The sequence below is a fragment of the Myotis nattereri genome (genome assembly GCF_964212035.1).
Source record: "Myotis nattereri genome assembly, chromosome: 5".
Classification (NCBI taxonomy): Eukaryota; Metazoa; Chordata; class Mammalia; order Chiroptera; family Vespertilionidae; genus Myotis; species Myotis nattereri.
In genome coordinates this window covers 76,901,321-76,917,045 of record NC_138080.1, presented here as the reverse complement: position 1 = coordinate 76,917,045, position 15,725 = coordinate 76,901,321, and the positions used below count along the sequence as shown (strand labels likewise).

The following is a 15,725-nucleotide window of genomic DNA, read 5'->3' as shown; positions in this document are numbered from 1 at the left end:
GAAACTTAGTGCTCTGCAGAGGTGGGCAAGCGGACCTGTCTATGTGGACATGCCTGTGCCAGTCGAAAGGTTCAGCAGGTTCCAGACAGCAAGAGCTCAGTTGTTCTTGAGATGACCCAAAAACTATTGCTGCAATAACCATGGTTGTAAACCAGCTTTGGACAGCAAGTTCAGAAATTCAGAAACCCAGAAATTCAAAGACCCAGGTTCAGATCAGATAGAAGGGACCAAGTGGACCAATTGGAATCACCCTAAAATATGGTTGTTACCACTGATGTTAGCCATAACCGAGTTGTTCTCCTCTCTGTTTTCACCTCTCTACTTAGAGCAGCGAGCACTTAAAGACTGACAATTGCATTTTGGCACTCAGTGTTCTAACTAGACTTCCATGGTATAACTTACTCAAAACAGAAGCACTTCTGGGGAGTTGTAATAACTATTTACTTGTTTTTAAATAATAGGTTAACTGAAAGAGCAAAAAAGAGACATACGTCCTCACAATCTATTGGACACGCTATGACTAATAACAGGCAAGAGGATACAGGTCCCACTCAAGTAAGGCAAGAAGCTAGTCATTAAATTATGGCCTCTTTCTTTCTTTTTTTTTTTTTCACAATTATTTTTCTTTATTCATGTTACAAATGGATCCAGGGATTTAAAGAACAATATCTTTACTCACTCTCTTCTAAAATGCAAGAACTAGGAAAAAAAAGCAGAAACACACTGGTTATATGATTGAGTTTGAACCACAAATATTTTGGTCCCTGATCCTTAGCCTCTTTTTGAATGCTATAATTCAATCAGATAGCAATTCGAAAAGCCTTATCTAGAACAAAAACTGAATTATGGCCTCTTTCAACATTATCCCTCTAACTGGTCCCCTTGCCCTTTTCTCCATCTCTGGGGTACCAATATTTATTAAAATGTACATTTAGTTTCCTTTTTCCCCTCCTGAGATGAAAATAGGCCATCATTTCCTTAGTGCCTTCACAATTTTAGTTAATCTTTTAACTTGATTTGTGTATTCAGTGTGTTACTTGGGGGGAGGGGGTGTTAAATGTTTCACCTTTAAAAGTCACAAGACTTGCTCTAACCAGTTTGGCTCAGTGGATAGAGCATCAGCCTGCGGACTGAAGGGTCCCAGGTTCAATTCTGGTCAAGGGCATGTACCTTGGTTGTGGGCACATCCCTAGTAGGGAGTGTGCAGGAGGCAGCTGATCGATGTTTCTCTCTCATCGATGTTTCTAACTCTCTATCCCTCTACCTTCCTCTCTGTAAAAAATCAATAAAATATATATATTTTAAAAGTCACAAGACTTTTTTAAAAATTTATTTTTATTGTTGAAACTGTTACAGATGTCTCCCTTCCCCCCAATGACCCTCTGTACCCCACTCCCCCTCTTCACTGGCCTTCATTGTACTATTGTCTGTACAGCTTTGTTTTTTTGTTTTTGCACCTCAAAAATGTTAATACCTTACTTTATAGAATAAAGCAATTGCCAAAAAGATACATTTTAGTTTTCACTAGAAAAAAATAATCAGTGTAGTTCATTCCCTCATTTTTTTAACATAGAAAAGTACTTATTAAAAAATTGAACCACTCACCCCTATGTTCATAGCAGCACAATTCACCATAGCTAAGATCTGGAAACAGCCTAAGTGTCCATCAGTAGATGAATGGATTAGAAAACTGTGGTACATCTACACGATGGAATACTATGCTGCTCTAAAAAGGAAGGAACTCTTACCATTTGCAACGTCATGGATGGAACTGGAGAGCATTATGCTAAGTGAAATAAGCCAGTCAATGAAGGAAACATACCACATGATCTCACTCATTCATGGATAATAGAGAACATTATAAACTTTTGAACAATAATAGATACAGAGGCAGAGCTGCCTCAAACAGACTGTCAAACTGCAGCGGGAAGGCTGGGGAGGGTTGGGGGGCAGGAGGTAGGGGGGTAAGAGATCAACTAAAGGACTTGTATGCATGCATATAAGTATAACCAATGGACATAAGACACTGGGGGATAGGGGAGGCTGGGGGACTGTCTAGGGCGGGGGGATAAAATGGACACATATGTAATACCCTTTGTAATACTTTAAGCAATAAAAAAAAAATACTAAAAAAAAAATTGAACCATAGTGTTATTTACAATAAGAAATTGAAAACAAATTCATCCAGGAGCAAACTGGTTAAATACATTAGAGTATATCTACACAATGGGATACTATATATTACATTGTGGAAGATTATTCATTAACCTAGGAAAGTTTTTCTTTTCCTTTTTATGAAAAAATTTTTAAAGGGTAGTCTTATGTTTTGTAATATTTTTATTTGTTGATTGTGAGAAAGAGAGGAAGGGGGAGAGAGAGAGAGCAAAGAACATTAATTTGTTGTTCCACTTATTTGTGCATTCATTGGTTGATTCTTGTATGTGCCCTGACCAGGGACCAAACCTGCAATCTTGGTATATTGGGATGACGCTCTAACCAAAGAGCTACCCAGCCATGGCCTTTTATTTTTAAACTTCAGTTGACCTACAATATTATATTAGCTTCAGGTGTATAACCTTGTGATTAGACATTTATCTAATACAAAGTGATCACCCCAATACATCCAGCATCCATCTGACACCATACATAGTACAATATTGTTGACTATATTCCCTATGCTGCACTCTACATCCCCATGACCATTCTGCAACCACCAATTTGCATTTCTGAATCCCTTCATCTCTTTCACCCATTGCTCCAACCCCCTCTCCCATCTGACAACCGTCAAAGTGCTCCCTGCATCTATGAGTCTGCCTCTGTTCTATTTGTTTGTCTATTTTGTTTTCTAGATTCCACATTTAAGTGAAATCATCTGGCATTGTCTTTCTGACTGACTTATTTCACCTAGCACAAAACATTCTAGGTTCATCCATATTGCCACAGATACCAAGATTTCATTTTTTTATGGCCAAATCATATTCCATTGTATATATGCACCACTTCTGTTTGTTTGTTTGTTTGTTTGTTATCTGTTAATCTTCACCCGAAGACATTCTCTCCATTGCCTTTTAGAGAGAGTAATACCCTTTGTAATACTTTAAGCTCCTTTTAGGGAGGGAGAGGAGGGGAGAGAAAGAGAGAAATATAGAAATAGGAAGAGAGAGAGAGAAGGGTGTGAGAGAGACACATTGATTGGTTGCCTCCTGCATGCATCCCGACCAGGGCTGGGGTCGAGTCTGAAACCCAGGCGTGTGACCTTGACCAGGAATCCAACCCATGACCCCTCGGTGCACAGGCTTGTACTCTAACCACTGAACAACACCAGCCAGCATGCACCATTTCTTTTTTATCCACTCATCTATTGATGGACACTTAGATTGCTTCCATATCTTGGCTATTGTAAATAATGCTGCAATAAACATATGAATGCTGCCTGGCATGTGTGGCTCAGTGGTTGAGTTTTGACCTATAAACCAGGAGGTCATGATTCGACTCAGGGTCAGGGCACATGCCCAAGTTGTGGGCTGAATCCCAAGTGTGAGGTGTGCAGGAGGCAGTCAATCAATCATTCTTTCTTGTCATTGATGTTTCTCTCTCTCTCTCTCTCCCTCTTCCTTCCTCTATAAAATCAATAAAAAATATATTTAAAATATATACATACATATATATATATATGTATGTATATATTTTAAAGTGTAATAAAAAACAACATGAATGTGTATGTCTTCAATTTAGTGTTTTGGGTTGCTTTGGATAAATACCCAGAGGTGGAGTTTCTGGGTCTTTGTCTCTTGTTCTGGCTTTTTTTTAAAGTCTATTTTGTCTGGTATAAGTATTTTACCCCAGCTTTTTTTGTTTTATTTTCATTTTCACGAAGACCCTTGAATATTTCATATAATACTGAATTGGTGGTGATGAACTCCTTTAATTTTTCTTGTCTGGGAAGCTCTTTATCTGTCCTTTGATTATAAATGATAGCTTTGCTAGGAAGAGTAATCCTGATTTTAGGTCATTGCTTTTCATCACTTTGAATATTTTGTGCCAATCACTTCTGGCCTGCAAAGTTTCTGCTGAGAACTTAGTTGACAATCCTATGGAAGCTCCCTTGTAGGTTACTAACTGCTTTTCTCTTGCTGCTTTTAAGATTCTTTCTTTGTCTTTAACCTTTGGCATTTTAGTTATGATGTATCTTGGTGTGGGCCTCTTTGGGTTCATCTTGTATGGGACTCTCTGTGCTTCCTGGACTTGTATGTCTGTTTTCTTTGCCAGGTTAGGGAAGTTTTCCATCATCACGATGCAAATGTTGGTGTGCTTGAAGTTGTCCCAAAGGCTTTTTACACTATCCTAATTTCATTGGATTCTTTTTTCTTTTTGCTATTCTATTTGGTTGTTTTCTGCTCCCTTATATTCTAAGTAATCGATTTGATTCTCTGTTTCATCTACTCTACTGTTGACTCCCTGTCATTTATTCATTTCAGTTAGTGTATCCTTAATTTCTGATCACTCTTTTTTTATGGTTTTCATATTATCTTTTATGCTGTTGAAATTCTCACTAAGTTTCTTGAGTATCCTTATAACCATTGTTTTGAACTCAGTATCTGGTAGTTTGCTTGCCTTCATTTTATTTAGTTCTTTTTCTGGAGATTTCTCCTGTTCTTTCATTTGGGACCTGTTTCTTTGTCTCCTTATTTTGGCTGCTTCCCTGTGTTTGATTCTGTGTATTAGGTAGAGCTGCCATGTCTCCTGGACTTGGTAGAGTGTCCTTGTTTGTTAGGTGTACTGTAGGGCCCATTGGTGAAGCCTCCCCAGTCACCCAAGCTTTGCGCCCCTGTGTGGGCTGTGTGCAATGTCCTGTTGTAGTTGAGCCTTGATTGCTGTTGGCACATCACTGGGAGAAATTGACTCCCCAAGCCAATCAGCTTCTAGGACCAGCTGAAACTAAGGGAAAAGGACTTGCCTCAGTGGGGTTTGATGCCCACTGAACCTACCCCTTGAGGGTGTCACTAATGGAGGTGGTTGGGTTGTAATCTGGTGTGATCTGAAGCTATCCACTGGGTCAGCCACCACCTGTGCCCTGCCTGGGGCCACCCAGCATGAGCTATAAAGCAATCTGCCAATGGCTGTTATTTATGCTGAGCTTAGAGGTGCCCAGGAGAAGCCAAGCTGTGGTCCAAGGCTGGCTGCTACTAGTGCCAGGTGTGGGGCCACTTAGCAAAGATATGGGGTACACAGAGGCCAGATGCTACTTGTTTGTGAGATTTTAGGAAAGTCTGAAGCATGAGGCAAGAGAGGCTGTTTATATGGAAATACCACTGGACTTGTATGCCTACAAACTGGGTGGAGTGGGATTTCAGGGAATCATCGGGGCTGGGGAAACATGTTAGTTAGCTAGATTGATGGAGACTCAGATATGGAGTCGGCCACCAGCTCTGGGGGGAATGGGCAGAGGAACAATGGCCTCTGCCAGCACTTGAGTCTGGGAGAAAGCTGCTCCTTCAGCCCTCACCTTGAAGCCAGACAGTTCAGTTAACCTAGGAAAGTTTTTATCATCTGTTGTCAAATGAGCAACATCAGAAAACATAAAAGGTTTTCCAGAACGCCGAGTTCACAAGTAATTTATTTTCCTTTTGGGTTTTCCCAGTGTCCAGAGCACATTATTTTTAAATTGAAAAATAATTTTTAAAAATAACAATATGGCCCTAACCGGGTTGGCTCAGTGGATAGAGCGTCAGCCTGCGGACTCAAGGATCCCGGGTTCGATTCCGGTCAAGGGCATGTACCTTGGTTGCAGGCATATCCCCAGTAGGGGGTGTGTAGGAGGCAGCTGATCAATGTTTCTCTCTCATCGATGTTTCTAACTCTCTATCCCTCTCCCTTCCTGTCTGTAAAAAATCAATAAAATATATTAAAAAAAATAACAATATGTTTTTATTTATTTTAGAGAGAGAAGAAGGAAGAGGGAGAAAAAGAGAAACATTGATCGGTTGCCTCCTATATGCACCCGTACTGGGGATTGAACCCACCACATGGGCATGTGCCCTTACTGGGAATTGAACCTGCTTTCTTTTTTTTTTTTTTTAATATATTTTATTGATTTTTTACAGAGAGGAAGGGAGAGAGATAGAGAGTCAGAAACATCGATGAGAGAGAATCATCAGTCAGCCGCCTCCTGCACATCTCCCACTGGGGATATGCGCGCAACCCAGGCACACGCCCCTGACCGGAATCAAACCTGGGACCTTTCAGTCCACAGGCCGACGCTCTATCCACTGAGCCAAACCGGTTTCGGCGAGAAGTAAATTTTTAATAAAATGAATTGAAGCAATTTGTCCAAAGTCAGAGTATAATGAATAGGATTAAAAATTAAAAGTTAAGCCCTAGCCGGCTTGGCTCAGTGGATAGAGCGTCGGCCTGCGGACCGAAGGGACCTAGGTTTGATTCCGGTCAGGGGCATGTGCCTTGGTTGCGGGCACATCCCCAGTGGGGGGTGTGCAGGAGGCAGCTGATCGATGTTTCTCTCTCATCGATGTTTCTAACTCTCTATCCCTCTCCCTTCCTCTCTGTAAGAAATCAATAAAATATATTTAAAAAAAAAATTAAAAGTTAAGATTGTGGTTCTCATGATCAAGACTATTATTCCCAGAATATTCAATATGCTAAAAATAATGTTGCTTTATGAAACTTTTATTGAACTTTAATCTGTTTATGTATTTATTGTTATTCTCTCTTAGAAGGCATTGCTATGCATACCTTATTCCAGCGGTCGGCAAACTACGGCTCACAAGCCACATGTGGCTCTTTGGCCCCTTGAGTGTGGCTCTTCCACAAAATACCACGTGCGGGTGCACACGTACAGTGCGATTGAAACTTCGTGGCCGATGCGCAGAAGTCGGTATTTTGTGGAAGAGCCACACTCAAGGGCCAAAGAGCCGCATGTGGCTCGCGAGCCACAGTTTGCCGACCACTGCCTTTATACCATCTGAATGGCTAACAATTCTAGGCTTGTCATTGAATAGTTACACATTTTTCTTCAGATTAACTCTTGGTTATTTGTTTGTTTAGAACCAAATGGAGAAAGGTGTATTCAGTGAGCGGACCAGTCAAAGTGACCATATGGCAAGTGGAAATAAAAGGAAGCTGAATTTCTCCAGACCTGACAGGAGAGAATTCCATTTCCCAAAACTGCCTTTCATAATACAATCAAGCGAGATGAAAAGAATGGAAGGTACATAATTGTTGCACAGCATTACAAATCTCCCAATGTTATCTTTCACAAAACCGTTTTTCTAACATAACTTGCACGTTATAGCGTGATCTAGGTAGAAAATAGTAAATTACTGTGAAAAATATTTTCAGCAGATGAGGATGCCCTCCTCCCCACCCCCCATCATCAAATAAGGGGCGAGACTTAAATGAGAAAATTTTAAAGAAAAGTTAAGAAAACTTTAGAAGTTAAATATTTTATTAGCTTAGTATTGTTGAAATGTTAAGAACAGTATTTTAAAGAAGGTGGTTTTGGTTCAGTATATGATCTGGAACAAATCAATTTCCTATGTTTACCCATGATTATTTGCCCATATAATGGCAGGAATTATATATGAGCTTCAGGAATCCACGGAATTAGTAGATGAAGATTTTTAACAGGTATTGATTTCTTAAAATGAAACTCATTTTTTGGCAGAGTAAATGTTATGTTCTTTGAAGAACAGTGACACCTTGTGAAAACTTAATATAATAGCAAGAATATAGTACTTGTACAGTTCAAGAGGAATTATCCGATCCATTTGACAGTTATACTCAGAATTTTAAAAATACATGTATTCTTTTAATGATATATTACTTGTAAAGTTATAAAACAAATAATTTATGACTGGTGCATTTTACCATTACAACTCATAATTTGTTCAGTCCCTTTTCAATAAAGTGAGGAACTGACTTAAGTGGGCATCAGAATTTCCATTTGAAACTCTTAAAAAGGAAAGTAAAATTTTCATGAAGAATAATAAGTTGTCATTGTTGTATATATTTTTGCAAAAGTTAAACAGATAAAAGTGCCAAAGAAGGAATCAAAGAAAACAGATTCATCTAAAATACCAACTTTACTTAATGTGGACCAAAATCAAGAAAAACAAGAGGTAAAACATTTTTTGTTTATAGATTTAACTAAAGAATGCTGTTTAGAATCCTTGACTTGGTGTGTAAATTTGTTATTATCATTGGAAAGTTATGTAAAAATTAAAAATTCTGTAATCTTTGAAGTTGAGAAACCGATATATATATTTCCAGAATAACTACTTACTAAAAGTTTTATAACTTTTTTGCGGGGGAGGGTAATGAATACCAGCCTTTATTTGAATGTTGAAGTGATTAGAATATTGTATTCAGGGAAAGGAGTATGTGTTATCTGTATTACCAAGCATTGGACAAGTAACCTATGCCAGAGGAAATGAATAATGGTATAAACTTATGGTATACTGGCCACAAGAACAGATTTGTCTTGAGCCTCTTCCTGGTTTGTTTTTTCCCCTCCAATTTGTTCTCGAATACCTTCTGTCTACCTGCTGTCCTATTTTCACAAATATTTGCTCTTAGCTAGCTATCAGGTAATCTTGTTGAAATGTCCCAGCCCCGACCCACCAGAGAGAGTCTTGAATTTTACTTGGAAATCTGAAGCCCTAAACATCCAAATGAATACTCTCTAAGCATATTCTTTTGAAAGAAGGGGATTGTGCAGAGCACCCACTGAATTAAATCACATAGTTAGCCTTCTATTTTCGGGAGGTCAGCAACTTTGTTATCCCAGTTTCTTATTTTTTTAAAAAAAAACTGATTACATTTAAAAAATAATAGTTCACTGATTTTTAGAAAGAGGAAGGGAGAGGAAAAGAAAGAAACATTGTTATGAGAGGGTTGCCTCCTGCATGCCCCCTGCTGGGGATCAAGCCCCCAACCCGGACTCGTGCTCTGACTGGGAATGGAACCAGCAACCTTTCAGTGCACAGGACAACACCCAACCAACTGAGCCACACAGCCCAGAGCTTGATTACATTTTTATTCATGATAAAATTAGCACATCCCTATCAAGGAAATTTGAGTAAATTAGAAAAATGAAGAAATTCTGATCTGAAACTACTTAAGAAGGTATTTTAACTAAGTCTGTTCAATCTCTACAACATTCAAGTAAAACAGTTACCGACATTGTTAGATATACTTTTTGTGACGTTTATACTTTATTCTTGGCCTAGAACATGGTAAGAGCTCTCCAGTTCATTTTGCAGAAAGGAGAAATTTTCTAGCTAGAACATGAAAGCCACTAGTGGTCATCTTTTAGTTAATTATAAAAAGTATTAAGGTTGCTTTAAACTTTGGTGACTTGATGTTGAACAGCACACCATTTGCACATATTTTTTTTTTATTTATTGCTTAAAGTATTACAAAGGGTATTACATATGTGTCCATTTTATCCCCTCGCCCTAGACAGTCCCCTAGCCTCCCCTATCCCCCAGTGTCTTATGTCCATTGGTTATGCTTATATGCATGCATACAAGTCCTTTAGTTGATCTCTTACCCCCCTACCTCCTGCCCCCCAACCCTCCCCGGCCTTCCCGCTGCAGTTTGACAATCTGTTTGAGGCAGCTCTGCCTCTGTATCTATTATTGTTCAAAAGTCTATAATGGTCTCTATTATCCATGAATGAGTGAGATCATGTGGTGTTTTTCCTTCATTGACTGGCTTATTTCACTTAGCATAATGCTCTCCAGTTCCATCCATGACGTTGCAAATGGTAAGAGTTCCTTCCTTTTTAGAGCAGCATAGTATTCCATCATGTAGATGTACCACAGTTTTCTAATCCATTCATCTACTGATGGGCACTTAGGCTGTTTCCAGATCTTAGCTATGGTGAATTGTGCTGCTATGAACATAGGGGTGCATATATCCTTTCTGATTGGTGTTTCTGGTTTCTTGGGATATATTCCTAGAAGTGGGATCACAGGGTCAAATGGGAGTCATTTGCACATATTTTGAATGATTGGTGAGTTAGGGCTCCTGAGTTTGGGCATGTTAGTAATGTGCTATTATGTATTTATCCCTCTGTCCTCAGAGAGCCCCTCTGGAACTACAATTACATGCCAATGCAAAAAGAAAAGAACTCTTAAGATAGTTCTGTAATTTTAAAATACAAAAGTAAATAGAAAGGGAAAATTCCTTCTTGCTCATATGGTGTAGAACTTCTAAAAAGATGGCATTTTTAAGAATGACCTTGAAACGGTTGTAGTTATTAGAAAAAATTAAAAAAGAGAAACAACCAGAAGTTATCAATGGTGATTGTATTTTATTTGTATTGCCCATTCAAATGCAGTTTTGACAAGTGACTGAAATTGCATCTAAGGCTATTCTAGACACTTTTAATAAATTAATGTCAGAATTAAGAATATTTTCTAAATTTTGAGTTGGTAGTTTGTTATAACAGTTTAGAGCAAAAAAGAATATCACATGTTTTTAAAAATATAAGAGGTACTAGCAACTTATTTGTTTTATTCTTTGCTCTGTCATTGACTTGTTTTTGAATTACCTAACTTCCCAGTTGTACATTAAACTCTTTTAGGCATCTTAAATGTATGCTGAAATAGTACATGCATGCATTGAAGAGACTCTGTGATCTAAAGAGAAACCCGAAATTACTGCTAAAGAGTGTATTAGGAACAGAGATAAGAGCCCATACAAAAATTACCTTCAGTTCTGTTTCATGATGATAATGAGAATACTTTGCTAGATAGTCTCCCTGAACCCTATGAAACAGCCTCCAGGTGCAAAGTACAAGTACTTATCTGTGGCTATATTTCCTTAGCCAAAGACTCACCATTTCCTCAATTAAGGTCCTTGTTTCTATTTACTTTTTAGAATGCAGGAAATGCACAAACTGAAAGGAAGAAGAACCTGCCAGATGCAGAATAGAAAAGGCAGCAGCTGAAAATGCAGGGAATCCCAGAATCACTGTATGGTTTTTAAAAAATCCTTTTTTTAATATTACATGCAAAAAATGCTACTAGATAATTCTACAAATATATAATAAATTTTGTGTAGATAAATATATATTCACCTAAATTTGTTTTTAAATGTATTAATCTTTAAATTATTTATGTTTTCTTAATTTGAACATTAAATTATATATATATAAAAACTGCCTGACTGGTACATCCTAATAAAACTACAGCTTATATTAAATCATATAATTTTAATTAATTTATTTATTTTTATTTTTTAACGTTTTTATTTATTTTAGAGAGAAAGGAAGGGAAAGGGAGAGAGAAATAGAAACATTGATGAGAGAGAAACATCGATTGGCTGCCTCTTGCACCTCCCTATTGGGGATCAAACCCAAAACCTGAAACCAGATCATGTGCCCTGACTGGGAATCGAACCAGTGGCCTCTTGGTGCATGGGATGATGCGCAATCCACTGAGCAACACCAGCGGGCAAGTCATATAATTTTAATGATACATTCATTATCTCAGTCATGTTTGATTAGTGGTCATTCTTAGCTTAGGCTCAAAACTTTGTAATTACAGAAGGAAAAAATTTTTAATGTAAAATAAAATAAGATCCCAATGTCTGGGAGCACCAAATATTTCTGAGCAAACAAATATATTTGATAAGAATGAAACATGGGTTTGCTTCTACGCTGAACATTCTGGAACAGCATTTAAACACATCATGAAGGTTGTGTTTAATAAGGATGGAAATTGAGCAAAGCAGTGAAGCAAATCTTCTGGTTTGACCAGCATGTTTATCATTTAGTAGTTTAATAGAATATGTTGTTACATAAAATGTAACATTAATAGGTAAAGTTTTGGCAATATATATTTACATTCTTATCTCTGGTTCTTACTGGCTTGGTTTCTAATTTTAGGGTGGAGATGGCCATTGTTCGGAGAAGAATTTGAAGAGGAGCAGATTTTTTGGGGGTAGCGTCTTTTAAATCTTAAAATACAAATTGGCAAGTCTTCCCTTTTTATTTTATATACAGTAGAAATGTAACGAGCTGTAAGTAGGCCGTTCATCTGCATTAGCATCATTCCACTTCATTTTGTTAGCAAACCATTCACTGTTTTCATCTTTCTTCTAAGAATTCTGTTGATGTGATGCTCTGATTTGAAATTAAAGTCATCTGTCTTTCTGCCTCTTTACTTGCCATGATTACTGAGTAGGTAACACATCCTGTCATAGGACACACTGTACTTAGACTGATCTCTGCCCTCTGCTAGTCACATAACTTTAAATGTCAATTATTCCCTAGGATGCTCAGGCTTTCTGAAGTGAGTTCTTCATGAAATGTCTGACCCATTGTTCTAAAAGCTGTTCAATAACATTAAATGATTAAACATATGTTCTGTTAGTCAGCTGTGAAAGTATTTATAATATTTTTAAAATATCTGTAAATTATATGATATTCAAGTGTTAAATTCTTTTATCCTTATAAACAACTACCAGCACTCTTTCAGTTTTCTAGTTCCATCAGATAGTGCTTTTGTGTGCTATAAACCTTTTTTATCTAATAAAACCCAATTATATACAACCCAAAAGAAGAATAGTGCCAAAATTCTCAATTGTCCTATTCTTAAAAAACAAACAAAAAACCAATAAAATGGGATTATCTGGTGTTTTACCAAAACACTACCTGATTTTTTATTTATTAAAAGTAGACATGAAAAACAAAGGAAAGCATAATTTGTATTATAATATTATAATCTCTTTTATTTATTACATTTTTATTTATTTTAGAGAGAGAAACATTAATTTGTTGTTCTACTTTATTTTTAATTTTCTTTTATTTTTTTGTTAATCCTCAACTGAGATTATTTTTTAAAAATATATTTTATTGATTTTTCACAGAGAGGAAGGGAGAGGGATAGAGAGTTAGAAACATCGATGAGAGAGAAGCATCGATCAGCTGCTTCCTACACACCCTTTACTGGGGTTGTGCCTGCAACCAAGGTACATGCCCTTGACCGGAATCAAACCTGGGACTCTTCAGTCCCCAGGCCGACGCTCTATCCAGTGAGTCAAACCGGCTAGGGCAACTGAGATTATTTTTCCATTGATTTTTAGGGAGTGGGAGGGAGGTGGAGAGACAGAGAGAGAAACATCAAGTATCTGGGCTCAGTTCTTAGACCTATTCTGTGTTCTGTCTACACTCCCTTGGTGAGCTTATCCAGATACATGGTCTTAAATACCTTTCATAATTTTTCATTTTTATTTATTTTTAGAGAGAGAGGAAAGGAGAGGAGAGGAGAGGAAGGTAGAAACATTGATGAGAGAGGAACATCATCAATTGGCTGCTTCCTGCATACCCCTTACTGGGGATTGAGCCCAAAACCCAGGCATGTGCCTTGACCAGGAATCAAACCAATGAGCTCTTGGTTCATGGGTCAATGCTCAACCACTGAGCCACACAAGCTGGGCTTAAATACCATTCATAAACTGACTAGAGGCCTGGTGCATGAAACTCGTGCATGGGTGGGGTCCCTAGGCCTAGCCGGCCAGGGCCTTCCTGCCGGCTGCCAGCTGCCAGCTGCCGACCAGAGCCTGCTGGACGGGGTGGGGGAGGGGGGCGGTGAGAGGGGGAGACTGCGGGAGGTTGGCCGGCAATGGGAGGTTGGCTGTGGGAGCGCACTGACCACCAGGTCAGTGTGGGTAATTCCTGCATTGAGCATCTTCCCCCTAGTGGTCAGTGTACATCATAGCGACTGGTCATTCTGGTCGTTCTGGCATTCTGGTTGCTTAGGCTTTTATATATATAGATGACTTTCACTTCTCTGTCTCTAGACTTGACCCCTAGACTCCAGACTCAGATTTCCAATTGCCCATTCGCCAGCTCCACTAAAATATATAAATATCTCAAACCTAACATGTCCAAGATTAAGGTCCTGATCTCTTCCACTTGTGTTTTTCCTATCTTAGTTAAGGGAACTCCATTCTTCCAATTGCTCAGGAGAAAAACATTGTAATTCATGACTTCTCTCTTTCTCTGATGCTCCATATCCTTTCAACTCTACCCTCAAAGTATTTCCAAGATTTGACTTTTTACCCTCCTGCTATTCACAACATTTCTTGTTTATATTTTGTAGTAGTATCTTAATTAATCTCCTTGATTATACCCTTGTTTAACCTTCAGTCTCTTACCAACTCATTGCCTGGGTGTTTTGTTTGAATATATTCTTATTGATTTTTAGAGTGAGAAGAAGAGAGAGAAACATTGATGTGAGAAGGAAACATTAACTGCCTCCCCCCCCACACCCCCACCGGGGATTGAACCCACAACCCAACATTGTGCCCTGACCAGGAATCAAACTGTACACACTGGCCAGGGCCGGGTGTCCTTAATACAGTTTATTTTTTTTTAAATATATTTTTTTGATTTTTTACAGAGAGGAAGGGAGAGAGATAGAGAGTTAGAAACATCGATGAGAGAGAAACATCGATCAGCTGCCTCCTGCACATCTCCTACTGGGGATATGCCCGCAACCCAGGTACATGACCTTGACCGGAATCGAACCTGGGACCCTTCAGTCCTCAGGCCGACGCTCTATTCACTGAGCCAAACCTGTTTCGGCATACAGTTTAAATCAGACTATGTCACTGCTGTGCTCAAAACCCCCGATGCTTCTCATTTCACTCAGAGTAGAAGCCACAGACATTATAGTAACCTACGTGGCCCTACACAGTATGCCTCTGGCCCCTCTTTAACCTCATTTGCTGCTCTCTTCCTATTGCTCATTCTGTTCCAGGCCCACTGACCTCTTTGCTGTTCCTAGCTATGTTCCTGCCTTAGAACCTTAATTTTTGCTATTTCCTCTGCTTAAAAATTTTTCTCAGGTGACTGCGTGATTGCTTCTCTCCTTCACCTCCTTCCCATTGTTCATGACAACCTCTTTACTGGTTTTTACTTATATATGAAGACTTCTCTACCACGTTTCCTTAACGTTACAGCTTTCCCCATTCATAATCCCCTTTTAATTTTTCTTTTTTTTGTTTTTTTATAATTATTAAATCTTTATTGTTCAGATTATTACAGTTGTTCCTCTTTTTCCCCCCATAGCTCCCCTTCACCCAGTTCCCACCCCTCCCTCTGCTCTTACCACCCCCCCCCCACTGTCCTCATCCATAGGTGTACTATTTTTGTCCATCTCTTCCCGCACCCCTCACACCCTCCCCCCCACCCCCAGAATAGTCAGTCCATTCCCTTTCTATGCCCCTGATTCTATTATATTCACCAGTTTATTCTGTTCATCAGATTATTTATTCACTTGATTTTTAGATTCACTTGTTGATACATGTGTATTTGTTGTTCATAATTTGTATCTTTACCTTTTTCTTCCTCTTCCTCTTCTTAAAGGATACCTTTCAGCATTTCATATAATACTGGTTTGGTGGTGATGAACTCCTTTAGCTTTTCCTTATCTGTGAAGCTCTTTATCTGACCTTCAATTCTGAATGATAGCTACTCCCTTCTGGCCTGCATAGTTTCTGTTGAGAAATCAGCTGACAGTCATATGGGTACTCCCTTGTAGGTAACTGATTTTCTTTCTCTTGCTGCTTTTAAGATTCTCTCTTTGTCTTTTGCTCTTGGCATTTTAATTATGATGTGTCTTGGTGTGGTCCTGTTTGGATTCCTTTTGTTTGGGGTTCTCCGCGCTTCCTGGACTTGTAAGTCTATTTCTTTC

At 38.6% G+C, this 15,725-nt stretch overlaps 1 protein-coding gene across 2 annotated transcripts in view; it reads left to right on the top strand.

The window, feature by feature from the left end:
- CDKL3 (cyclin dependent kinase like 3) overlaps window positions 1-11,980 on the top strand; it is a gene marked incomplete at both ends in the record, with an annotated part of 43,105 nt that extends 31,125 nt beyond the window's left edge. Inside the window, 4 exons of one of the 2 annotated variants that reach the window (XM_081091096.1) lie at window positions 462-555; window positions 7,063-7,225; window positions 8,038-8,135; window positions 11,912-11,980. In XM_081091096.1, the coding sequence (XP_080947222.1) occupies window positions 462-555; window positions 7,063-7,225; window positions 8,038-8,135; window positions 11,912-11,980 (424 nt within the window). Of the gene's footprint in view, window positions 1-461; window positions 556-7,062; window positions 7,226-8,037; window positions 8,136-10,902; window positions 10,998-11,911 lie in introns of those variants that run through there. The other variant, XM_081091095.1, reaches the window with a different exon arrangement.
- Window positions 11,981-15,725: the final 3,745 nt, after the last annotated feature.